This window comes from Ipomoea nil, unplaced genomic scaffold (genome assembly GCF_001879475.1).
Source record: "Ipomoea nil cultivar Tokyo-kokei standard unplaced genomic scaffold, Asagao_1.1 scaffold2826, whole genome shotgun sequence".
Classification (NCBI taxonomy): domain Eukaryota; kingdom Viridiplantae; phylum Streptophyta; class Magnoliopsida; order Solanales; family Convolvulaceae; genus Ipomoea; species Ipomoea nil.
Genome location: NW_017619254.1, coordinates 1887219 through 1914914, shown reverse-complemented (window position 1 = coordinate 1914914; position 27696 = coordinate 1887219). Strand labels below are relative to the sequence as shown.

Here is a 27696-nt window from a genome sequence, read left to right as displayed (position 1 = left end):
GATTAAAAGTGCCAATAATCTAGACATATTCTTAGTAGGGAAAAGTCAAGAGGATGAAAAATGCTCTCCAAAGTATATTCAAAGATTCATAAAATGATAAATAACTTTTTATTTAAACTAAATTTAGACGTAACCACAACTTCCTACCATGCTTGTAGTGGGAAGAGTAGTTGTTCTTTGCCCATCAATTTCAATTTTCAAACTATTTTTGATTCAGATAACATCTAAATAATGATTTATAGTTTACTTGGTTATTGTAGTTCTCTGAGTTTTATTTCCAATGCTATTGGAATATCTCAAATTTAAACATTTCTATATTGAGATATGACCAAAACACCGCGAATACACTTAATAACCACGACCTCGTGGTTTGCAAAGGTGGTGACCACAACTGCATGCATGGTGGAAGCCATGGAACCTGGTTCTTGAATTGCCCCAAACTCCTTTTCTCCGATGCCTTAAAGATTGCCTCTTCTATCATAGGCACTCTAGGAAATTAAGAAAAACATATTTGAAAATAGGTGAAATAATGTAGTTTCTTAACAGAATTGTAAATGCAGAACAATCAAACACAATAACATTAGCACTTAGAATGAAGAAGATGATGATAATACATTATCTTAGAATATGAGAAAGGGATTCTAGTAACATATATACATAGAAATTATTGAAAAATCAGATACAAACTTGTTTCTACAAAACAACTGGAGGAAAGAAAGGTACATAGCTTCAAACAGAGTGCTCCATCCAAATGGTGTGTGATGCTGCACATATTATTCATCCCCAGTTTGCACATAATCAATCTGTTTCAAGTATGTCAAATTCATGCAAAAACATGATCATAATTGAAACATGTGCTCCATCTCGACTAAAAGCCTAAGTTGATAGTTGGATACACATCACATTAATGGATATATAAACCGTAGTCGCTTACGAGTAACATTGAGATTCGAAGACTCTGATACCAAATTGAAACATGTGCTCCATCTCAACTAAAAACCTAAACTGATAGTTGGATACACATTAATGGATATATGCTCACAATCATCAATTCAATAATCACCATACAAAATGAAAGGGCAAGTTTAACAATTTCATAGTTTAAAAGACACTCATTCACCAAAATAAAATAATACACTAGCGGAGTAATTATACCTATTGTCACTCATTCATTGAATCATCTTGTGCACCTAAGCTTTTGTTGTAGCCTGCCCAAATATATTTTCACTTTCACGTAGAGCCAATCTTTGACATCATTCAAGAACTCATAGTAGGCAGTTCTCCATGAGTTTTTGAGCACCAAAGTGACCACAATTCCCCAAAAGCTAAGAGAAAACCCCATCACCATTGATATGTAAAACCCCCGGTCTAGAAAAGTATCACCTTCTTGGTAGTCATTGATTTTACGTTGGGGAGGAACATCGACTGAACATTTGGGAAATGGGTCTGATAAACATTATTTTGGTTGTTATTTTTAATAATCTTTTTATAGTTAATATACAATAATTGATTAATTTTATATCTATTTTTATTTATTATTGTTTTTAATAGCTTTGTTAATATTTTCTATTTTTAGGTTGTTTTTATTAGGGAAAATGGCACTTTTTCCCCCTGAGTTATATACTTATAGCACTTTTCTCCCCTGAATTATTTAAGTGGCTCTTTTCCCCCTAAAATGTTAAATGGACATATTCACCCTTAAAATAAATATTTAAAATAAATATTTCATTTATTTTTCTTCTCCAACAAATTATTACTATAATTTGGTTCAAACCAAACAGATATTATAGCAACCAAACCAAAATATTCCAATTACAATTTAGAATCAAAACGCGATATTTAGAGTTTATTAAAATCACAAATCGAAATGATCGGTTCATGTTCCGAACTGAAAAAATAAAATACATTTATTGTTGAATTTAGACTATTTTAAAATAAAAAATAAAATAAAATTTAAAATAAAGACGGTTCAAAATCACAAACCGGATTCGAAACCGCCGGTTCACGGTTCATGATCCAGTTTTTTTGGTTCATAAATTTAATAAATTGAAATCTAAATATTGGATTCTACATCTGAATCATAACCGGAAACTTTTAATTCGATTGCTATAGTGTCTGGTTCAGTTCGAACCGAACCGTGGTCATTGCTACATATACACAATAATTTGTTGGAGAAGTAAAATAAATAAAATATTTACTTTAAGGGTAGAAATGTCAATTTAATATATCAGGGGGAAAAACCACCACTTTTAAAATAATTGAGGGGGCTAATGTGCTTACATAAATAATTGAGGGGGAAAAAGTGCTATAAGTATATAACTTAGGGGGAAAAAGTGCCATTTTCCCTTTTTATTATTATATTTGTTTATTATTTGATTTCTGTTGATCCAATAATTCTTGATCCTAATTTCATAATAATAATAATAGTTGTAGTAGTATATGGTCAGCATGAGTTTTAATAAATGTAGATTAGTTATATATGGTTTCTAATAAGTTTATTATTATTATTATTATTATTATTATTATTATTATTATTATTATTATTATTATTATTATTATTATTATTATGGTTGTAGTTTTAAGTTAATAATAAAAGTGTAGCTAGTAGTTAAATAAGGATTGTAATTTATTTAAGCTTTTAATTTTAATTTATTTAACTAAAGAATAAGTCATTGTGCGGTGAACAAAAAGAGCCGAATGGAGAGGATGATTCGCAGAAGAACTAGAACTCGGGCAGCGGCTTGGTCATCTTGGCGATCCGATTGAATCGAAGAAATTGTGGCTGGGCTTGGAGAGGCGATGGAGGTTAGACAGTATAAAAGGGACGCTGATTCATTCTCCTGAACATGAAATCTGGCCCCGGACCAATTCCGGAGGCGATCCACATCAATCTCCCCGGAGCAACTCCGGTCCGTAGGGCGGCGATCTCCGGCGGCAACGTTGGCATTCTTCGGTAGCAACCAGCCCTTGGGCGGTGGTGATTTCCGACCCGCGGTGGCATCAGTTTGGTTCAACGTTTGGCAACAACTCTCGTTCTTCCTGGTTTTTCCCTTTGTTTATACTTTCATTCTCTAATTAGCAGTAGCAGTTCTCTGGTTTTCTTCCTCTTAAATCTTCACTTGTCATTTATAAATTCTTTACTTTCAACTTTGTGAGTGGTGTACGTACTGTGCTTGTCGTAACAATGTTAAATTGGTTTGCAATTAATTTTGAAATGCTTTTGATATTATTAGGAACAAGATGATTTTAATTTCATTCACACTATTTGTTAGTAGATTTAAATTAATTGTTGATCTTGAATGAGCCAGTGCTATGTTTCTGTTATTATTATCTTGATTTTGATTTTCAAATATTCCACTTGTTAATTAGTTTATAATACTTTTGAAGCTGAACTATTGAAGCTGATAAGTTAATTGTTTTAATTTCAAGTCAATTACTTCTTAAGTTGTTAAATTGCATCGTACAATTTCCTGTGGGATCGACCCTTGCTTTTGCACGCTATTACTACCGTGACTCGTGCACTTGCGAGGACATAAAAATTGTCCATCAGGGTCCCCACATAGTCCAAAATTTCCCGCATAAGAAGAAACATTGAAGCTTTGCAATTGAGTGCTAGTTGGGATTTTGCCCGACAAGAAGTTGTTTGACAAATCAAGAACATCAAGATAATTCAAACGAGCTAGGCCAATTGGAATTTCACCTGAGAGTTGATTCTGAGATAGATCAAGGACCTCTAAATTTTCCATCTGATAAATTGTCAGAAAGATTATTCCCGTCAAATGGTTATTTGAAAGGTTTAACAAAATTAATCCATTGAGAGTAGAAAGTTCCTCAGGAATATCTCCAATCAGTTGATTGCTTGAAAGATCAATGGCTTTTAGGAGTCCCAATTGCTTCCTATATTCCCACTCTTGATTTTTCCATTGAATCAAAATATTGTCTATATAGTAACCATTTCCTCTTATAATAAATGTACTGCTCCACACTATATTTTGCATAGTACTTCCAACAGAACTGTTGGCTTGCATCAAATAAGTAAAATTGTTGAAGCACGGTGGAATTTTTCCTGTCAATTTGTTTTTGGAAAGATCCAAGATGTGTATGTTTTTGAGATGGCAAATACTTGAAGGCACGTTCCCGTAGAACTTGTTATGTCGAAGGCTAACAATGAGCAAACTTTTCAAAGATCTCCCAATCCATGATGGAATTCTTCCTATAAACTTATTTCCTCTAAAATCAACAACACTCAATGATGTGCAATTTTGAAGTGAGGAAGGCAACTCCCCATTAAGGTTGTTGTTTCGCAAGTGCAATGACTCAAGTCTTAATAGCTGGGAGCCTAAAGAGTGTGGAACCTTCCCTGAGAAACGGTTATTTGCAAGGTTGAGAACAAACAAATGAAAAACAAAACTCTTATTCCAACAATCAGGAATCTCAGCAGAGAGTTGATTATATGAAAGATCAATAGAAGAAGTAGCCGAGCTAATTGAGCATAAGAAGGAAATTGACCCAACAAACTTATTATTTGAGAGATGAAGTATTGAAGCTTCTTGAGGATTTATGAGTAAATTGACCCAAAAAAGTTTATATTATATTGACCTTTTTTTTTTTTTTTTTTTTTTTTGAAAATTTCAACAATGAAGTTTTAAGAGTGGATGCCCGGGACTAAAGGGTGTTAGGAAATTAAGAAATTTAATAGAAAGAGACTAAACACGATAATACAATAATGACAAGATAAGTGATTGATAAAGACTTGACTCAATAATCTTTGTAAGAAGTATTAAACAAATGTATCAATAACCTCAATATTGGTTGAACTCACTGGGGCTTTTCTATCTCTCTCTCTATATATATATAGTACAGTACTTACAATTAGTATAGTAGCATTTTTTTTGTTTGAATTGGTAGAATTTTTAAAGAATAAAATGATTTATTTTAAATTAAATCATTATAGTAAAATGAGTCTAAAATTATTATTGTTGTTATAATAATAATAATAATAATAATAATTATTATTATTATTATTATTATTATTATTTATAGACAGAAAATGCAAATTACTCTTAATTTTACCATCACAAACCAAAAACTCCATGATGTGGCAAAATTATAGATATTTTTTTTAAAAATTTTAATTTTACTAATGTCTAGGAATTCCCACATCATGCAATTGAATCATGTCTAAAATGAACATGTATGATGTATATTAGTTGTTCATATTGTAATGTGCACTACTGGAAATTCTGAAATTTCCGACCACCTGAAAATGATCTTAAATTAAGTTGATACTAAAAAATCCAAAAAGTGGTCGAAAATAGCAACAAAGGTTTTTCCAGATACCAAAAGTGGTCGGAACAAGACTTTCAACTTGATTTATGATCACTTTCAGGTGGTCGGAAATTTCAGAATTTCCAGTAGTGGTGGACCATGATTCATTGTATAATAATTACATAAAAATGGTATGGGCTTAATATGTGGACCTTAATTATGTACTTGTAAATAAACTAGAGGTACATAATATGTTAATTGAAATATGTACATAATTTATTAACTGAAAGTTCATAATATGTTAATTACATATACATAATATATTAATTGTAATGTGTATGTAATTTATTAACGACAAGTACATAATATATATATTAATTGTAATAGATACATAATTTTATAACTGAAAGTACATAATATTTTAATTACAAGTACATCATATCATCTGAATTATATTTTGAACTAAGATTCACAATACAAAGTCGACCTTGATCCAGGGTATAATAATTGATATAAACATGACTAATCTTGATGTGGGAATGTGAGATGACCTATTGGACAAAGTATTTTAAATATGATTTAGTCATTATCTACTTTAGACTACTTTGTTGAACACCAATAATTATATCGTGGACTACGTACATGTTGCTACATGCATTCAACACACCAATGTTTTTTCCTTAAATTTATTTATTTTTTGTATAAATAAAATTAATATATAAAAAATATATCATTAAAAAATTGTAAATCACTCTCATGACTTTTGTTATAAAATATTTAAGTGTTTGGACATGTCCTAAGGTAATTTGTCTTGAATTTAGGGTTGATAGCTAATTTAGGGAAGTTACAACAAACTCCATGTGTCTTCCAAGCTAAATGGTAACTTTGTCATCCTAAGAGTACGCCGTCCGACCTAAACTTCTTTCAATTGTTATTGTATGGACCATGGTTCATATTGAATTGTAAACCATGGTAAAAAAATTATGTATTTACCGTTAATATATTTTGTATCTTCAATTAATACATTTTGTACTTTAAACAAATTGAAGGCAAATAACATAATAACTACAGACACATAAATTGTTAATTGCAAGTACCGAATATATTAATCGTAGACACATAGTATGTTGGTTAACATGTTATGTGTCTACCGTTAATATATTTTGTATATATATATGCAGTTAACAGTTTATGTGTCTATGATTATTATGTTATATGTCTGTAATTACCATGTAATGTGCTTCCAATTTATTTACAGATAAAAAATGGTTAACGTACGTACATAATGTGTCAATTGTATGCACCTAATAAAATAAAATAAAAATTAAACAAATTGTGAATATTAAGTATATAAATTGTGAATTTTTGAATTCGAATCCATCTTACAAAGTGGAGCCGAGTCCACAGAATAATTTGCCTTAAATTATATTGTGGACTATGGTGTCAAATACAAGATGAAAGACTAAAAAATATTTTTTTTTTTTATCAAAAGGAAGGGGAACACCCTCAATACGAACTAATTAATTAACTACAAGTAGTCCAGTTGATGCCATACTGGCACTCCAAACTGGTCCTCCTCTACAACTCTGCGCAGTTCTTTATTAGGTGAATCCACAATGATAGTTCTGTGAAGGCCGGCATGGTTCTTCGCCAAAAGATGGGCTGCTTGGTTTTGTTCCCTGGAGACGACTGGCCAATGTTTTCCAGCTCTCTTCTGCAAGCAGTAAGAATATAATATTCTCTGCTATATTGCTTACCTTAGCTCTTCTATTAATAGCCTGGCCTCCACAATACTTCTAGAGTCACTTTCGGAACAAGTTCTCCTACTGCCAATTGTTTTAGCAAACTGAATTCCCTTAAATAGAGCCCAAACCTCGGCCACTTCTATCTTACCCCTGGTAGCCAGTAATCCACGACCGGTGCATACAATTCTGGCGGGGTAAGTAGATTGTCCACACACTAGCTCTTAGCTAGGGCAATTAGCTCTCAGTCTGACTCTCAATTTTGGGACCGCGTCTCACTCAATTGTATTCAATATTTTTTCACATTAGCATCTAATAAGAGACATTGTCAATAAATAAATAAATACTCCGTAAACCTTAACACCATGGAATAAACATTTGCAAAGCATTTAATATCAAACCTGGGTTGAAGCAAACTTTTGTGTAGATCGAATGGAGTCAAAAGCAAATTTCATGAAGTCTCACAATTTTACCTAATATCTTTATAAAGAGGATTAATAACTAATCACTAGGTTGATCAAATAGAATCTCTTTGATCTCAATTAAAAACTCCAAAAGTTACATTAAAGATTTATGAGTTCTATGGAACAATTTGACTCAAATGATGATTTCATCTTATCTCCAGAATTGCATTCTACCTCTTCTAAATGTGTGAGATTTACACATATAGAGAATATCTCTTTCACAAGTATATGTATCAAACATAAATTTAATAAGCTTGCAATTATTAATCTAATAACCATAAAGAACACGATTGAATAAAAAATAATTGTATTAAGGCAATAAAACAATTACGAACAATGTCTCAACATAGGGCGCTTATCATAAATTCAAGTATTGCAAAATTAGCATCTAAACATTGAAGCAAAAACAAAAGAGATAAAATAAACAACAAAGAAATTGATGATTTTTTTTTTTTTTTTTTTGGTGAGATTGACCCGTGTATCACGGGGAAAACAAAAACAAAGTTACCAAACTCTAATCGAGCTAGCTCCGAATGCATTCACTGCTAGGAGCCTATCTAAGCTTGCTGGTGGTTCTTCGAGGCAGGATGTGCCCCACTCGCTATGTTGCCCAATGTTCGTCAAGTGGTCGCACACTTATTACCCTCTCTTAACATGTGTTAAAAGGCAATATTATCAAACTGATTCGCAAGAAATTTACAGTCTCTGACAAGCGTCGATGATGCCTCATGAATCTCCTCTTTCCCTTTCATTACCATGATGACAACTTCTGAATTAAGTTCGAAGATAACCCTCTCCAACCCCTTAGCCTTTGTCAGCCATAGACCCTCCCTTAGGCCCCATAGCTCCGCGGCAAAGCTATTAGAAGTCCCCATTTTAGTTGTGAAACCAAAGAGCAAGACCCCTTGATGGTTTCGAGCCAACCCACCGGCACTAGCAAGACCCAAACCCCTTTTAAAGGCACCATCAGTGTTGATTTTTATCCATCCAATGTCTGGTGGATCCCAGAAAACCCAACGCATTTTCCCCACCGTTTTGGAGGTGTGAGGATTGTCCATTTCCATCGTTATTCTGGAGAGATCAGTTACAGCCACAATCGGAGAGGATATGCATGGTGGTTTCCTCGTCCTCGCCACAACCCGTACAGCTGCAGTCCTCCGTTAAGCCTCTTCTGTATCTCAACACTTTGAACACAAGAAGTTATAGAGAGTCATCTTAGCTTTCCATTGACACTCTAATCATCTCAATCAGACTTTGTATGAAAGAGATATGATCAAAATACTATCAAGTATGTCGCAAGGCCGTATCCATTCGCCTGTCATAATTTGTCCACAGTTTTGATCCTAATTTGTCCCAAATCTTTGAAATCTATGAACATAAAAGTCACAAGAGATTGTCTTAGTTTTTCATGGACACACAAATCACTTCAATTGAATTTTATATGAGTGAAATATAGCCAAAATACTTACTACATCTCACAAATTGCATATTTTGTCATTTTTGTTCAGAAATTCCTAAAAAAACAAATATTAATGAATTAAAGACTATATTCAATAAATAAACAAGATACATACAAAATCATCATAAATATGATATTAGAAATAATTGTAATTAAGTACTTATCTAATATTCGATTGGCTGGTCTCCACCTTCTCTTGACCATATGAATTATGTTGGTGTGTCACATTTTTGGTTTATGTGACTTGCCTTCTGTTTTCTTTACCATGATCGAAAAAAGAAAAAAAAACAAAAAACAAAAAAACAAAAGAAGAAGAAGAAGAAAGAAGTAGAAGAAAAAAGACATGCTTGAAAGATGGAAAATTAAAAATTAATTCCAAACATATCACAGGATTTGAACTTCAGGAATTAGAATGATGAAGATGATGACAAAATATATATTATTAAATCAGAATACGAAAAATAGATAGTATTTTAGTAACATAAATAGGATTTATTGAAAATATAAATACAAACTTTTGTGTTTTCCCTCTAAATCAAATGCAGGAAACATACAGATCTTCAAACAGAGTGAGTGCTCAATACAAATTCTTCATTCCCAATTTGCACATAATCAATCTGTGTCAATTATATCAGATTAGTAGAGGCCAAAACTTGTACGATACAAAATTAAAAGGGCAAGTTAAAAGATATTGTTTCACCAAAAGGAGACCAAAAATGAAATAATACAATAGTGGGGACAATTATACCTTTTATTGCTTCATCAAATCATCATATGCGTCTAAGCTTTCTTTGCATCCTGACCGAATAGATCTTCATTTTCACATAGAGCCAATCTTTGACATCATTCAAAAATTTATAGTATGCAATTCTCCAAGAGTCTTTTACCACTAAAGTGATTACAATTCCCCAGAAGAAAAGAGAGAACCCTAGCACCATAGATATGTAAAACTCTTGATTTAGAAAACTATCATCTTCTTGAAAGTCATTGTCTTTGTTTTGTGGAGGAACATATGAAGAACATTTGGGAAGTGGGTCTCCGCACAATCCAATATTTTCGGCATAGGAAGAAGCATCGAAACTTTGCAGCTGAGTGCCCGTGGGGATTTTGCCCGATAGAAAGTTGCTCGACAAGTCAAGAACATCAAGATAATTCAGACGAGCAAGACCTATTGGAATTTCACCAGAGAGTTGATTCCTAGAAAGATCAAGGACTTCCAAATTTTCCAGCTGATAGATTGTCGGAAATATTTTTCCAATCAAATGATTTTTTGAGAGGTTCAAGGAAATTAATCCTTTGAGAGAAGAAAGTTCCTCAGGAATATGTCCAATCAATTGATTACTTGAAAGATCAATGCTTTTTAAGAGTCCCAATTGCTTCCTATATTCTCTTTCTTGGTTTTTCCACTGAATCAAAATATTGTCTATATAGGAACCAAATTTTCCATAGGAAGTAGTAGAATTAAGAAATTGTATAGTATTTCCAATTGATCTACTACTTTTCATCATGTAAGTGAAATTGTAGAAGCAATGTGGAATTTTCGCGGTCAATATGTTTTCAGAAAGATTCAAGATTTGGATGCTATTAAGATGACAAATACTTGAAGGCACTTCCCCATAAAAATTGTTATGCCGGAGACTAACAGTAAGCAAATCTGTCAAAGAACCTCCAATCCATGATGGAATTTTACCCGTAAACTCATTTCCACCAAAGTCCATAACCCTCAATAATGTGCAATTTTGCAATGAGGAAGGTAATTCTCCAGTAAATTTGTTATTTCGCAAGTGCAATGATTGAAGAGTATATAGGGAGCCTAAAGAATGTGGTACCTTCCCAGAGAAATTATTATTCGCAAGGTTAAGAATAGCTAAATTTAAACGGCTGTTATTCCAACAATTAGGAATCTCACCGTAGAATTGATTATATGAAAGGTCAATAGAAGTAGTACCGGAGTTAATAATTGAACATAAGAAAGAAATTAACCCAAGAAACTTATTACTTGATAAGTGAAGTATAGAAATTTTTTTGGAATTTATAGATATTGGGCCCCAAAAATTATTAGAACTCAAATCTATGACTTGAAGAAAAGACTCATTTTGTAAATAAGGCAATCTCCCACCAATCTCGTTGTATGACAAATTCAAGTAGTCGTAACCCTTGGAGAAATTCCAAAACCAATTGGGTATTATATCAGAAATATCACTTGAAGAAATATCAAGTTCAACTATTTTGTTTTGAGTGTGCAACCATTTTGGAAATTGAGGCCCCATTTTACAATTTGCTAATAATAAGCGGTAAAGTTGAAAAGGAGGAACCCAATTACTACTCATATTGAAAGACATGGCTACATTAAAGGACAAATCTAACTCTTGAAGATGGGTAAGATTTGAAAAGTGGGCTTCAGTTACAACTCCTTCCAATGAATTTGATGAGGCATACAACTTATTAAGCTTTGATAGCTTCCCTATAGTTTCTGGTAAACCCCCTTGTAATTGATTTTCAGAAAGATGTAGCACTCTTAAGGACAAAGCATGTGATAGATCAGGAATTTGTCCTCTAATTTGGTTATTGGACAAATCTAAATATTCAAGACTTGAAGGTAGTCTGAAGTTTGATCCATTTAGCTGGTTTAAAGGTGCGCGCAATTCTCTCAAAGATTTAAATCTGGTGTTGATGATATCTGCAGGAAGTTCACCAGTGAATTGATTCCCAGATAAGTCTAAGATTTGTAGAGACTTCCCTGCATCCTTGAGCCACTTTTGGAAAACTTCAGCAATTGATGCCCCACTTAATTGATAATTACAACACAGAGATAAAATTCGTAGATGAGTTAAATTCCAAAAATATTTTGGAATTCCAGCATCCTCCGTGATAATATGATCAAGATAAAGGTTCTCAAAAATTTCCATATCTACAAATGCATGATCAAGAATGGTATCTACAAAGTAACTTCCTGAGAGGCCGATGGTAGTGAGTTTTTTGCTTGCATTGCGCAACAAGTGGAATACCAAAGAAGCATTGATATTGTTGTAAGAAAAATCAACAACGGAAAGAAATGGAGAAGAAGAATTAAGCAAGAAAGGCAAAGACACATCGAGTCCGCAGAATGGCAACTGTAATTCCTCAAGGAAAGGAGGGAGGGTGACTCTGGTTTTTGATGACTCAATGTCAACACCACTGAGATAAATGGACCTTAGAGAGGAAAGAAGAGAGAGCCACTCAAGATTTTTTATTTTCAAATTAAAATAATCTACAGAAATATTTAGAACTTGAAGATTGGTAAGGTTCCCAAGTTGCGGAGGAATTGTTCCAGTGAAGCCGGCATACATAAGACTCAAGACACGTAATCTCTTAAAGGAACCAATGAATTCAGGGATACGACTCCCTTGGAAATCATTGTAACTCAGGTCCAGATAATTCAAATGCTTCAGTTCAAGTAGAGATGGACTAACCTTGTGGAAACTCAGATATGAATTAATATTATAGGAATTGAGATCAAGCATGGTTACATGACCGGTGTTGTTGTTGCAGTGAACACCCAACCAATTGCAACATTCTTCATCACTTCCCCAAGAAGACAGAACTCCATAGTTATCCACAAGGCCTTGTTTGAAATCCAGAAGAGCAAGCCTCTCCCTCTCAATACACCTTATCACGTTGTTTTTCGCTGCAACTCTTTCTGTGAAAGCACAAGAAGAAGAAGACAAGCAAACAAACACGAAAAGGTAAAGAAAGGGGGGAAGTAGCGTAGGAGTAGTAGTAAACAACATTCTGATAGCAGCACAACAAGGTTGTATGATTGTAGTAAAATCATTAATGAAAATGAGTGGATTTATAAATTAATTTGTAATTCTGTATGCTTAATTTAATACAATTTTTATTTGAATTTAATTAATAAAATAGTTTATAATATTTTTTTTTTGAAGAAAATAGTTTATAATATTCTAAAAATTAAATAAGTCTACATTCAAAAATCTTGATTTTTTCTTTAAATTTTCAACATGATGTTTTAAGAGTTTGGTCACAGTTGGCGGCCAGGAGTAGGATAGATAAATTATACAATCATTATTGTGTGGACTATGGTCCACACAAGTTATGTGGATCATATTTTGTATACTATAAAACAAATAATATACACAAATAATATACTTTTAGTATATTAAAAATGTACATTGTATTCAGAGAAAGTAAATTATTTGAATACTAAAAGTACATTATTTTATATAATGTAAATTCAGTACACAAATAATATACTTTAGTTTATTAAAAATGTATTTTCTTTTATGGCCCATACAACACTATGTGGACCATGGTCCATACAAATAATTTGCCCCCAACCTTCATTCAATTGATGTTACACCATGGATCGGACCATAGTTCATATTGCATTGTGAACTTTGATCCAAAAATTATGTATTTGCAGTTAATACATTTTGTATTTGTAAACTAATTGAAGATACATAACATGATAATTATAGACACATAACATAACTACAAACACATAAATTGTTAATTGTCGGTACATAATATGTTAACTGTAGACGCATAGGATATTGGTTAACATGTTATGTGTCTGTAGTTAATATATTATGTGTTTATAGTTATCATGTTATATGTATGTAATTACAATATAATGTGTCTTCAATTTAATTACAAGTACATAAACAATTAATTGTATGCAGTACAAAGTGTGTTAACTATATATACAGAATCTGAAGATTATTTTTAAATCAAGATCCACGAAGCAAATTAGCTAGACCCAAGTACATGGTATAATTTGTCAACTTTTTTGCAATTGTGCTTAAACAACTTAAGTATATCCAATCGTGATTGGCTCCAGCTTGGACTATTGTTCTATTGTCAACCTCAAGGGTTTATGATTTACTGAGAAGTGTCTTTATTTTGGCTTTGATATAGGACAGGAGAGAAATCCTAATGGATCTAAATGGATCTAAATGGTCCAGTTAGTTCATGAATAAATTTCTTCGCAAATAAATGGTGTATCCACATGGAAGACTTGACTTGGTGGTATGTATATATATTCACAATTTCACACGTATAGTAGGTGGAAATTTGAAAAAAGAAAATAATTATTCTCTCAAAACATTCAACCCACATGCTAGAAAATGTTTTTTTTTTTTTTTTAATATACTCCTTTTCACACCTCATTCACAAAGGCGGATTCAAAAAATTATTTGAGTGGGGCAAAGTTCAAATGAATTTAGGGCGTGTTTGGTTCGCACATGGGAATCGAAATCGGAATGGGTATCAAATACTTGGTAATGGTAATGGGTTTTGGTGAAAGTATTTAACATGTTTGGTAGTAAGGTGGAATGAGAATGGTTACTAATAGTAGTGCTTGAGAATGAACAAGGGAATGAAACCCTTGTTTTATTTGGGTATGAGTTTTTCAATTGATGGGGTATTCGAAACCCATTATAGTGTTCTAAAAATTGGCATTTAGCCTTGCCTACTAACCCATTGAGTCACCGTGATTTACATCCTCCCACATGCTCTGTCGGGTCGAAGTATGGGGGGCCCTTAAGGCTGGGAATTCAGCCTTTTGGGATAAGTGTTCTAAAAACCTACCAACCAAATAATAACAATCACTTTCATGCCCATTCCCATGAGCAAAACCCATCAAATTATCAAATACTTGTAATAAGGTTCAAATACAGAATATATTATAAATTAGAATACAATGATAGTTAGAGACGACGGAGCTAAAAATATATTTGAGTAGACTAAATTTTAAAAATCCTATAAAAATATTTATGACAAAATATGTAACACAATCAATTATAGAAAATAGTTTGAATAAAAAAGACAATATATATATATATATATATATATATATATATATATATATATAAACTTGAATGCCTATAGTTGGGCCATTGGGTTGGGCCTATAGTTGAAAATAACAGTTTCCGCTTTGATAGATAGTCAATCGTGAAATCGTGGAGCAGAATCGTTGACCCTGGTTCAATACACATTATTTAACTTCATAATGTATAGAATTTATATTTATAATGTATAAAATTTATGTTCATAATACACATACATATCTACTATATATATCTCTACATCTCTACATCTCTACAAATCTTTACATCTTTTCTTTACATTTTTACAAATACAAATCTAATAAGAGCGAATAATGTTAGGCCCTTAACTGGAACAAAAAAAATGTCGATACTAATTATTTTTTAAAATGAATGATTCATATTATTTTGATTTTAGTATCTTTTAATGATTTTCCTTATTTACCCTCTATTATATTATTTTCTTTTCTTAAATAACCCTAAATTCCGTTAGTTTAAACTTTAGTAACGGAATATTCCGTTAACTATTTATTATTCTTAACATACTCTTAATTTATATAAGGTCTTAGGTTCGAACCTCATCCCAAGTATAATTAGCATAATTGTTATTTGTTAAACATATATTATGAATATGTTAAAATGTATTAAAAAAATATTCATTATAAAAAAAATTAAAAGAAATATAATTTCATTAGTCATATTATCTTTATTTTCTACAATTCAAAGATTCTTTACCTTCAAATTTATTAATTTATTATATTCACTACATTGTTCATTGTCTTATTTTTTACATTATCTTGTAATTAAATATCAATGTTATAATCCAAAACATATTATATTATATTATATTATATTATATATATATATATATATATATATATATATATATATTTATTTATTTATTTATTTATTTATTTATTTACCAAGTATTTTATACAAATATAATAAATATTAATATTTTGTTCAATACTTTTACATGATAACCTACGACACACATCTCACAACACATGAAACATGTAAGGAAAAAACTATCACTACTAAATATCAATAAGTATTTGTACGCTAAAGAGTTCATATTGCAACTAAAATCTCAGTCATATACACAGCAAGTCAAATCTAAAATTTCTTACACCATAATCTCATTGCATGATGAATCCCTCTATGCTGCTACCAGTAACCTAATTGCACATGACACACTACCAATAAAAAAAAAAAAAAAAAAAAAAAAAAAAAAAAAGGACATGTACTGAAGATAAAAACAATAACAATGCTACCCAAAAGAGAATTAAGAAGAATTATAGAAATTTAAACCAAAAGTACTATTTATTTAGACTATCGCTTTAAGACTAAGTATTTAGACTAACGTTATTATAAAGTTACAAACATTTAATTTAGTGACAATTATAATCAATCTCTCATATATTATCTTGCATTTATATACTTTAAATTACCGATTTAAATAAACAAATTTAACATTTATTTACCTATGCATGAACATCTCCTATATAATATTGCATTGATATACTTTGAAGTACTTAAAAATAATTATTAGGCATTATCCCATTCGCGCAAAACGCGTAAAAAAACTAGTCTACTATACTAATAAGAGCCCAAGAGAGTTAGGCCTATAATGGGTAGAAAAAATGGCGGTCACAGATTTTAATCAAATAAATGGCTCAGATTGATTAAAAGATTGATAAGATTTAAATTTTACACTAAAATTTCCTAAAATACCCACACACCGTTACTAATTCCGTTAAAATTTTAAGAATTGACATTAGTTCACCGTTAACTTACTCATTGATTTCAATAAAAAAAAAAAAAAAAGATCTTAGGTTCGAACCTCATCCCAATCAAAGTTGGCATAATTAGTACAATTTTAAGAATTGTCGTTAGTTCACCGTTAACTTACTCATTGATTTCAATAAAAAAAAAGGTCTTAGGTTCGAACCTCATCCCAATCAAAGTTGGCATAATTAGTACTCTATTTTACTCTTATTAAATTATATAAATAATAATTTAGTAGCTACAACAAAAAATTATAGATATGCATTTCTTTAATTTAGAATTATGTGTTTACAATGCCTTTATTCAAAAAAAATTATTCATTATCAATAAATTAAATAAGAGAAATAATTGTATTAGTTATATTGTCTTTATTTTTCTACAATATAAAAATTCTTTATATTCAAATTTATTAATTGATTATATTCGCTACATTGTCCTTACTATGTCTTAATACAGTGAAAAAAATTATTCATTATCAATAAATTAATTAAGAGAAATATTTTCATTAGTTATATTGTCTTTATTTTTCTCAAATGTAAAAATTTTTACATTCAAATTCATCAATTGATTATATTCACTACATTGTCTATTATCTTTTTTGTGCACTATTTTTCTAATTAAATATCAAAGTTATAATACAAAATAATGCTATATATTTATTTACCAAGTATTTTATTAATACCATGAAAAAATTAAAAAAATATATAATTAATAAAGCCAACCATATTAACTACTTGAGAGATTTTGTGACAAAGAGAGTATTCAAATCACACAACAAATTGAAGTGAGAACTTCCTTGCAATGTCCTTGTTTGACAATCAACAGTTAGCGCGCGGATTATATTAGCGGATTTGACCAACGAATTTATTTAATTATTAACATTGGGTAGAAAAATGACCGCCAAATTATTAAATCAAATGAATGGTTCAAATTGTTCAGGTTTTATTTTTTTAAAAATTTTTTTCTAATTTATCCTTAATTATATGATTATTCATTTAACTTTTCCGTTAAATAGCGTTAATTCACCGTTAGTCTAATTATAATATTAACGTCTTCATCCCAAATGCTCTGTCGGGCCGGAGTGTGGGGGGCCCTTAGGGTTGGGGTTCAGCCTTTTGGAAGAATAATATTAACGTCTAATATAGAATTATAATTACACCATTAATCTAATTCTAATATTAAAGTCTTCATAGAACTTAACCACAAATCCTAATGTCGAAATCTCCTCAAACAATATTAGTATATATTTAATATTTTATGCCCTAATTTTTATTTGTTCTCCCTTATGTCCCGTATTTGGTTTCAACCATACCTATACAATTATTTTATTGACAATTATAATCAATCTTGACTATATTATCTTGCATTTGTAAACTTAGAATTACCTATTTAACCCGCACGGGCTTAGCTCAATGGTTTAGTGGGCAGTATTTGGGAGAAGAGACCAAGGTTTGAACCTCGGCGGCGGCAGTGCGGGAATTATGTCCAAAGTGGGCAGATTCCTTGTTCGCACCGGCATTTGGTCCTGTCTACTGAACCATTGAGTCACCGTGATTTACAACTTCCTATAATGCTCTGTCGGGTCAAAGTGTGGGGGGCCCTTGGGTAGGAGACTCAACCTTTGGGAGAAGAATTACCTATTTAAATACGCAAATTCAACCTTCAATTATCTATGCATGAACAATTTCAATATAATCTTGCCTTAATATACTTTAAAGTACTTATTTTAAAAAAAAAAACATTGGGCATTATCCCAATCGCGCAATGCGCGTAAAAAACTAGTATACTAATAAGAGCCCAAGAGAGTTAGGTCTATAATGGGTAGAAAAAATGGCGGTCAAGTTTTTTAATCAAATGAATGGCTCGGATTGATCGGATTTTAATTTTTTCTTAAGATTTACTAATTTATCCTTAATGAATATGATTATCCGTTAACTTTTCCGTTAAATATTATCTTTTCCGTTAATTTCTGTTAGTTCACCGTTAACTTATTCATTGATTTCAATACGGAAGGTCTTAAGTTCGAAGTTCGAACCCCATCCCAATTAAAGTTGGCATATTTAGTACTCTATTTTACTTTTATTAAATTAAATAATAATTTAGTAGTTACAACAAAAAATAATACATATGCATTTTGATCTTTAATTTAGAATTATATATCTACAATGTTTTTATTCAAAAAATTTATTCATTATCAATAAATTAAATAAGAGAAATAATTTCATTAGTTATATTATCTTTATTTTTCTCCAATATAAAAATTCTTTACATTCAAATTCATCAATTGATTATATTCGCTACATTGTCCCTACAATGTCTTTATTAAAAAAATATTATTCATTATCAATAAATTAATTAAGAAAATTAATTTTATTATATTATATTGTCTTTATTTTTTTCCAATGTAAAAGTTCTTTACATTCAAATTCATCAATTGATTATATTCACTAAATTGTCTATTATCTTTTTTTTGTGCACTATTTTTTAAATTAAATATCAAAATTATAATACAAAATAATGTTATATATTTATTTACCAAGTATTTTATTAATACCTTGAAAAAATTAAGAAAAATATAATTAATAAAGCCAATCATATTAACTACTTGAGAAATTTGTTGATAAAGAGAGTATTCAAATCACACAACAAATTGAAGTGAGAACTATCTCGTAATGTCCTTGTTTGACAATCAGTAGTTAGCGGTTAGCATTAGCGGATTATATTAGCTGATTTGACCAGCGAATTATATCAATGGTGGGTAAAAAGATATTTGAAAAAATTAATTTTTTAGATTAACATGTAAAATGACCTAAGGGTATTGATAAGTGCTTATTTGTCTATATTTTCCTCCCTTTCACTAAGCCATTTTGCTTATAGATCATTACAAATTTCATGAGATTATGATTAAATTGTGTTATTTTGCTAGGAGTTTTGTTTGGAAACAACAATGAGTATTTTCAGGCATTTTGGTGGACATTGGAGTCAAATGGAGCATTTTGGATGCATTAGGAGTCCATGAGAGCCAATGAGAAGTTAAGAGGATGGACAAAATACTTCAAGGGAGCGTAAGAGTGGTGTATTCAATGGTCTTAGTCATTTGGGCAAACCAAAACAAAAGAGGAGCAAAAGATCAAGACATTGTAATTTTCGCTCATTTCGGACACTGTTCGGTTTTTTGACCATATCTCGGTCTAGGAATGTCCAAATGAAGTGATTCTTGAACCATTGGAAAGCCAACTTAAAGGGCTACAACTTTGTTGAATACCATAAGTGCAAATAAAATGGGTTTAGTGGAGGAAAATAGCCTAGAAGTTAAGACAAGTGTACAGAATTCTATTTCCAGGAGCCTCGTACGCCCTGTCGTACGCCCATACGCATGCCAGTACGCATCTCTTCTCCCTGATCCAGTTTTCACTGGAAATGCACCAAAAATCATACCCCTTGGCGTACGCCCATCCAAGAGGCCGTCCCAACCTGCTCTGCCCCTATTTAGACGCGTTTTTGTGTTATTTCAACTTGGTTTTGACTCTTGTTAGAACCCTAGACACTCTCTTTCATTCTCCTTCATATTTTTAGGTTAGATTAGGCTTAGATTTATGTTTCTTAACACTTTTGAAGCTTGTAATCTTGGATTTGAACCTTGAATTCCAACATTTCAAGATTCCACCATCCATTTTCAATAGTGAAGCTTTCTTTTCCTTATCTCTTTCTTTTGCAATGTTTATGCTTTACACTTATGTTTTTGTGTTCTTTATGCTATTTAATCATGAGTAGTTAGTTTATGGACTTGAGTTAGGATTGTATTTTCTATCTTGATGCTTGATTTGTGATTATTGCAAAAAAGGGGAGGAACTCCAACCTAGGGTTCATGTGTTTGTGAAAGTTTTGTATTTATATCTTGTTAATGTTTGATGTACACATTCATTAGCTTGTTTTTGGAGGATTCCTTGCCTCAACGAGAGTTGAGTGATGAATCCAAGCCACCCCTTGCATAGACCCGATTTCTTCCTACGAAAATAGGGGAAATTGGGGGCTTTAGATGCTTTGTGTGCTTGATGGACTTGGAATTGATTCACCACGAAAGTGGGGCAATTCCTTGTTCTAATCCTTGTTTATTAATTACGAGAATGGTTCGTAGACTAGGATACCTACGTGCTTTCCCACTTGTTTCCTTGGTTACTTGTTCTCCCTAATCCCTTAAGTTGTTAAAGCATCTAGATGATAATGCTCCCTAGCTTGAGTCCTATCTCTTTATTGTGTGTTTATCTTTGTGTATATGTGTTGATCTTATCATTTCCTTAAACTTGTAATTTGCTTAGCTTCTTGTTGATTTCCTTATGCTAGTGCCTAGTTTATTGTGATTGCATATTGCGTGTCATATCCCCCAATCCTCTGAGAACGACATAACACACCCGAGCTCACATCTTATTTTTGCTACATCAAATACATATATTTAATAATAATAATAATAATAATAACAATAATAATAATAATAATAATAATAATAATAATAATAATAATAATAATAATTGTTTTAAAAAATAAAAAAATAAAAAAATATAATTAATCCAATCATATTAACTACTTGGGGGATTTATTTACAAAAAGAGTATTCAAATTACACAACAAATTGAAGTGGAAAACTACCTCGCAATGTCCTTGTTTGATTATCAACAATTAGCTCTTCAATATTAGTATATATTTAAAATTTTATGCCATAATTTTTATTTGCTCTCCCTTATGTCTCGTATTTGGTTTCAACCATACCTATACAATTATTTTATTGACAATTATAATCAATCTTGACTATATTTTCTTGTATTTGTAAACTTAGAATTACCTATTTAAATACGCAAATTCAACATTCAATTATTTATGCATGAACAATTATAATATAATCCTGCCTTGATATACTTTAAAGTACTTATTAAAAAAAACATTGGGCATTATCCCAATCGCGCAATGCGCGTAGAAAACTAGTAAATATGATATAAAGAACAAATAATCGTATTAAGGCAATAAAACAATTACGAACAATGTCTCAACATAGGGGGTTTATCATAAATTCAAGTATTGCAAAATTAGCATCTAAACATTGAAGCAAAAACAAAAGAGATAAAATAAACAACAAAGAAATTGATGAATATTTTTTTATTTTTTGTGAGATTGACCCATGTATCACGGGGAAAACAAAAACAAAGTTACCAAACTCTAATCGAGCTAGCTCCGAATGCATTCACTGCTAGGAGCCTATCTAAGCTTGCTGGTGTTTCTTTGAGGTAGGATGTGCCCCACTCGCTATGTTGCCTAATGTTCGTCAAGTGGTTGCACACTTATTACCCTCTCTCAACATGTGTTGGAAGGCAATATTATCAAAATGATTCGCAAGAAATTTACAGTCTCTAACAAGTGTGGATGATGCCTCATGAATCTCCTCGTCCTCTTTCAATTCATTACCATGATGACAACTTCTGAATTAAGTTCGAAGATAACCCTCTTCAACCACTTAGCCTTTGCCAGCCGTAGACCCTCCCTTAGGCCCCACAGCTCCGCGGCAAAACTATTAGAAGTACCGATTTTAGTTGTGAAACCAAAGAGCCAGACCCCTTGATGGTTCTGAGCCAACCCACCGGCAATATCAAGACCCAACCCCCTTTTAAAGGCACCATCAGTGTTGATTTTTATCCACCCAATGTCTGGTGGATCCCAGAAAACCCAACGCATTTTCCCCACCGTTTTGGAGGTGTGAGGATTGTCCATTTCCATCGTTATTCTGGAGAGATCAGTTACAGCCACAATCGGGGAGGATATGCATGATGGTTTCCTCGTCCTCGCCACAACCCGTACAGCTGCAGTCCTCCGTTAAGCCTCTTCTGTATCTTTCAAAGTTTGAAAGCAACTTCCCCATCACCGTGAGCCAAAGAAAGAAGCGTACTTTTTCCTTTACGTTACGAAGAGGCTTGGATGCCATCTGGAGCAGGACTACCGTACTTCTTCATTTCCATAACTGCTCTCCTAACTTCTTCCATGTTCACCATCCGGGCCAAGTCAACCGCTTCCCTTCGGGTGATCTTATGGCCTTCATAGGTTTTTGTCCGGAAACCCCTTTACGTTACGAAGAAATATTGATTAAAAGCCTTCATGAGATGTAAAATTTCTTTCCTAAGAGTGGTTGAAACCGGCAAAAGTTCTTCGGTTGTTTCCTTGAAGTCTTAGATCGAAGAGTTCTCCCAAAAACAGGTCAAAACGTACGCCACTTAAATAGAGATTTGTGACCATTGACCTGCCCCATACATTGTCGTGGCGTGTCAAAAGGTGCGTTACAATATGTTGTGCCAAGTGACATGACCATGTCTCTGAGAGTATCGATTTTTGCATGAATTTTTCTCCATATCTTAGTCTAAATATCTTAACACTTTGAACACAAGAAGTTGTAGAGAGTCATCTTAGCTTTCCACGGACACTCTAATCATCTCAATCAGACTTTGTATCATATTATCAGCATCTCGCAAGGCTGTGTCCATGTGCATGTAAAAATTTGTCCACCGTTTTGATCCTAATTTGTACCAAATCTTTGAAAACTATGAACATCAAAGTCAGAAGAGATTGTCTTAGTTTTTCATAGACACTCAAATCACTTCAATTGAATTTTATATGAGTGAAATATAACCAAAATACTTACCGCATCTCACAAATTGCATATTTTGTTATTTTTGCTCAGAAATTCCTAAACAATAAATATTAATGAATTAAAGACTATATTCAATAAATAAACAAGATACATACAAAATCATCATAAATATGATATTAGAAATAATTGTAATTAAGCACTTATCTAATATTCCATTGGCTGGTCTCCACCCTCTCTTGACCATATGAATTATGTTGGTGTGTCACATTTTTGGATTATGTGACTTGCCTTCTGCTTTCTTTACCATGATCGAAAAAACCAAAAAACAAAACACAAAAGAAGAAGAAGAAGAAGTAGAAGAAAAAAGACATGCTTGAGAGATGGAAAGTTAAAAATTAATTCCTAACATATCACAGGATTTGAACTTCAGGAATATAATTAGAATGATGAAGATGATGACAAAATATATATTAAATCAGAATACGAAAAATAATTAGTATTTTAGTAACATAAATAGGATTTATTGAAAAAAATAAATACAAACTTTTGTGTTTTCCTCTAAATCAAATGCAGGAAACATACAAATCTTCAAATAGAGTGAGTGCCCCATACAAATTCTTCATTCCCAATTTGCACATAATCAATCTGTGCCAATTATATCAGATTAGTGGAGGCCAAAACTTGATCAATTAGTAAGTTACAAATTTAAAAAGGCAAGTCTAATAGATATTGTTTCACCAAAAGGAGACCAAAAATGAAATAATATAGTAGTGGGGTAATTAACTAATTATACCTTTTATTGCTTCATCAAATCATCATATGCGTCTAAGCTTTCTTTGCATCCTGACCAAATAGATCTTCATTTTCACATAGAGCCAATCTTTGACATCATTCAAAAATTCATAGTATGCAATTCTCCAAGAGTTTTTGAGCACCAAAGTGATTACAATTCCCCAGAAGAAGAGAGAGAACCCTAGCACCATGGATATGTAAAACTCTCGATTTAAAAAACTATCATCTTCTTGAAAGTCATTGTTTTTGTTTTGTGGAGGAACATATGAAGAACATTTGGGAAGTGGGGCCCCGCACAATCCAACATTACCGGCATAGGAAGAAGCATCAAAACTTTGCAGCTGAGTGCCTGTGGGGATTTTGCCCGATAGAAAGTTGCTCGACAAGTCAAGAACATCAAGATAATTCAGACGAGCAAGACCTATTGGAATTTCACCAGAGAGTTGATTCCTAGAAAGATCAAGGACTTCCAAATTTTCGAGCTGATAGATTGTCGAAAATATTTTTCCAATCAAATGATTTTTTGAAAGGTTCAAGGAAATTAATCCCTTGAGAGAAGAAAGTTCCTCGGGAATATGTCCAATCAATTGATTGCTTGAAAGATCAATGCTTTTTAAGAGTCCCAATTGCTTCCTATATTCTCTTTCTTGGTTTTTCCACTGAATCAAAATATTGTCTATATAGGAACTAAGTCTTTCACTTGAGGATGCATCATTAAGATATTGTATAGTATTTCCAATTGATCTACTATTTTTCATCATAAAAGTGAAATTGTAGAAGCAATGTGGAATTTCCCCTGTCAATATGTTTTCAGAAAGATCCAAGATTTGGATGTTATTAAGATGACAAATACTTGAAGGCACTTTCCCATAAAACTTGTTATGCCGGAGACTAATAATAAGCAAATTTGTCAAAGATCCTCCAATCCATGATGGAACTTTTCCCGTAAACTTATTTCCACCAAAATCCATAACCCTCAATGATGTGCAATTTTGCAACGAGGAAGGTAATTCCCCACTAAGGTGGTTGTTTCTCAAATGCAACGAGTGAAGCCAAGACAGAGAGCCTAAAGAGTGTGGAACCTTCCCAGAGAAATTATTATTTGCAAGGTTAAGAATGAATAAATTAGAAAGGCGGTTATTCCAACAATCAGGAATTTCACCTGAGAGTTGATTATATGAAAGGTCAATAGAACAAGTATCGGGACTAATAATTGAACACAAGAAAGAAATTAACCCAACAAACTTATTATTTGATAAATGAAGTATAGAAATTTTGTTGGAATTTATAGATATTGGGCCCCAAAAGTTATTAGAACTCAAATCTATGACTCTAAGAAAAGAAGACTCATTTTGTAAATAAGGCAATCTCCCACTAATCTTGTTGTATGACAAATTCAAGTACTCGTAATATTTGGAGAAGTTCCAAAACCAATTGGGTATCATATCAAAAATATCACTTGAAGAAATATCAAGTTCAACTATGTTATTCTGAGTGTGCAGCCATTTTGGAAATTGAGGTCCTATTTTACAGTTTGCTAGTAATAAGTGGTAAAGTTGAAAAGGAGGAACCCAATTACTACTCACGTTGAAAGACAGGGCTGCGTTAAATGACAAATCTAACTCTTGAAGATGGGTAAGATTTGAAAAGTGGGCTTCAGTTACAACTCCTTCCAATGAGTTTGATGAGGCATACAACCTATTAAGCTTTGATAGCTTCTTAGTTTCTGGTAAGCCCCCTTGTAATTGATTTATAGAGAGATCTAACACTTTTAAGGACAAAGCATGTGATAGATCAGGAATTTGTCCTGTAATTCGATTTCCATAGAGATATAACTCTCTTAAGGACAAAGCATGTGATAGATCAGGAATTTGTCCTGTAATTTGATTTTGAGAAAGATCTAACACTCTTAAGGACAAAGCATGTGATAGATCAGGAATTTGTCCTGTAATTTGATTTTGAGAAAGATCTAACACTCTTAAGGACAAAGCATGTGATAGATCAGGAATTTGTCCTGTAATTTGGTTGCCGGACAAATCTAAATATTCAAGACATGCGTCCTTGAGCAACTTTTGGAAGTTTGATCCATTTAGCTGGTTATAACTTGCGCGCAATTCTCTCAAACATGTAAATCTGGTGTTGATGATATCTGCAGGAAGTTCACCAGTGATTTGATTCCAAGATAAGTCTAAGATTTGTAGAGACTTCCCTGCGTACTTGAGCAGCGACTTTTGGAAAAATTCAGCAATTGACTCATTTAATTGATTATTATCACTCAAAGATAAAATTCGTAGATGAGTTAAATTCCGAAAAGATTTTGGAATTCCAGCATCCTCCGTGATAATAGAATCAAGATAAAGGTTCTCAAGAATTTCCATGTCTCCAAAATCATAATCAGGAATGGTATCTGCAAAGTAATTTCCTGAGAGGTTGATGGTAGTGAGTTTTTTGCTTGCATTGCGCAACAAGTGGAACACCGAAGAAGCATTGATATCGTCGTGAGAAAAATCAACAACGGAAAGAAATGGAGAAGAAGAATTAAGCGAGAAAGGCGGCAAAGACCCATGGAGTTCGCAGAATGGCAACTGTAATTTCTCAAGGAAAGGAGGGAGGGTGACACTGGTTTTTGATGACTCAATGTCAACACCACTGAGATAAATGGATCTTAGAGAGGAAAGAAGAGAGAGCCACTCAATATTTTTTATTTTCAAATTTGAAGAATAATAATATTCTGAAATATTTAGAACTCGAAGATTGGTAAGATTTCCAAGTTGTGGAGGAATTGTTCCAGTGAACCCGGCTTCCATAAGACTCAAGACACGTAATCTCTTAAAAGAACCAATGAATTCAGGGATAGGACTCCCTTGAAAATCATTGTAACTGAGGTCCAGATAATTCAAATGCTTCAGTTCAAGTAGAGATGGACTAACCTTGCGGCTTATCAGCTGTTTATAAATTGGATAATCTAACTGGGCATGAAGATCAAGCATGGTTACATGAGCAGTGGTGTTGTTGCAGTGAACACCCCACCAATTGCAACATTCATTATCATCACTTCCCCAAGAAGACAGAACTCCATACTCATCCACAAGGCCTTGTTTGAAATCCAGAAGAGCAAGCCTCTCCCTCTCAATACACCTTATCGTGTTGTTTTTGGCTGCAACTCTTTGTGTGAAAGCACAAGAAGACGAAGAAGAAAACAAGCAAACAAAAACGAAAAAGTAAAGAAAGGGGGGAAGTAGCGTAGTAGTAGTAGTAAACAACATTCTGATAGCAGCACAATAAGGTTGTAGGAATATTGGTTTTGAGAGCATGATGGATGAATAGATGTTTTATGAAATCTTGCAATGGGAGGGAGAACAACCAAACTAACTCTAATATATATACTGTAAATTTTGAGAGCATTTTGTGGGATTCAAGGACACCTCATTGATGAAAATGAGTCGAATTATAAATTAATTAGTAATTCTGTATAGGGAAAATGACACTTTTTCCCCCTATGTTATATACTTATAACACTTTTTCCCCCTTAATTATTTATGTAAGCACATTAGCCCCCTCAATTATTTTAAAAGTTGTGGTTTTCTCCCCTAATATATTAAATTGACATTTCTACCCTTAAAGTAAACATTTTATTTATTTTACTTCTCCAACAAATTATTGCGTATATGTAGCGATTACCACGGTTCGGTTCGAACTGAACCAGACACTATAGCAATCGAATTAA

At 32.3% G+C, this 27696-nt stretch overlaps 2 protein-coding genes across 2 annotated transcripts; both read right to left on the bottom strand.

Annotated features, from left to right (window-relative positions):
- Nucleotides 1–85: 85 nt before the first annotated feature.
- Nucleotides 86–27319, bottom strand: LOC109159056 (receptor like protein 30-like). Its single transcript, XM_019307056.1, has 3 exons — nt 27213–27319; nt 9682–12683; nt 86–803 (listed from the first exon to the last, which is right to left on the bottom strand). The coding sequence occupies exons 1-2, from the start codon at nt 27281–27283 to the stop codon at nt 9704–9706; spliced, it is 3051 nt and encodes a 1016-aa protein (XP_019162601.1). The 5' UTR covers nt 27284–27319; the 3' UTR covers nt 86–803; nt 9682–9703.
- LOC109158739 (tyrosine-sulfated glycopeptide receptor 1-like) lies at nt 1050–8538 on the bottom strand. The gene is made up of 3 exons (XM_019306637.1): nt 8175–8538; nt 3552–4360; nt 1050–1444 (listed from the first exon to the last, which is right to left on the bottom strand). Exons 1-3 carry the CDS (start codon nt 8536–8538, stop codon nt 1178–1180), a joined length of 1440 nt encoding a protein of 479 aa, XP_019162182.1. The 3' UTR covers nt 1050–1177.
- Nucleotides 27320–27696: the final 377 nt, after the last annotated feature.

Coding starts and splice junctions, on each gene's coding strand:
- LOC109159056 (XM_019307056.1), bottom strand. CDS start 27,283: ATGCTCTCAAAACCAATATTCCTACAACCTTATTGTGCTGCTATCAGA. Junction 12,684..27,212: donor TTGTTTACTACTACTACTAC/GCTACTTCCCCC, acceptor TACTACTACTCC/TACGCTACTTCCCCCCTTTC.
- LOC109158739 (XM_019306637.1), bottom strand. CDS start 8,538: ATGGAAATGGACAATCCTCACACCTCCAAAACGGTGGGGAAAATGCGT. Junction 4,361..8,174: donor ATCGACGCTTGTCAGAGACT/GTAAATTTCTTG, acceptor ACCGTTTCTCAG/GGAAGGTTCCACACTCTTTA. Junction 1,445..3,551: donor ATTTTGGACTATGTGGGGAC/CCTGATGGACAA, acceptor TGTTTATCAGAC/CCATTTCCCAAATGTTCAGT.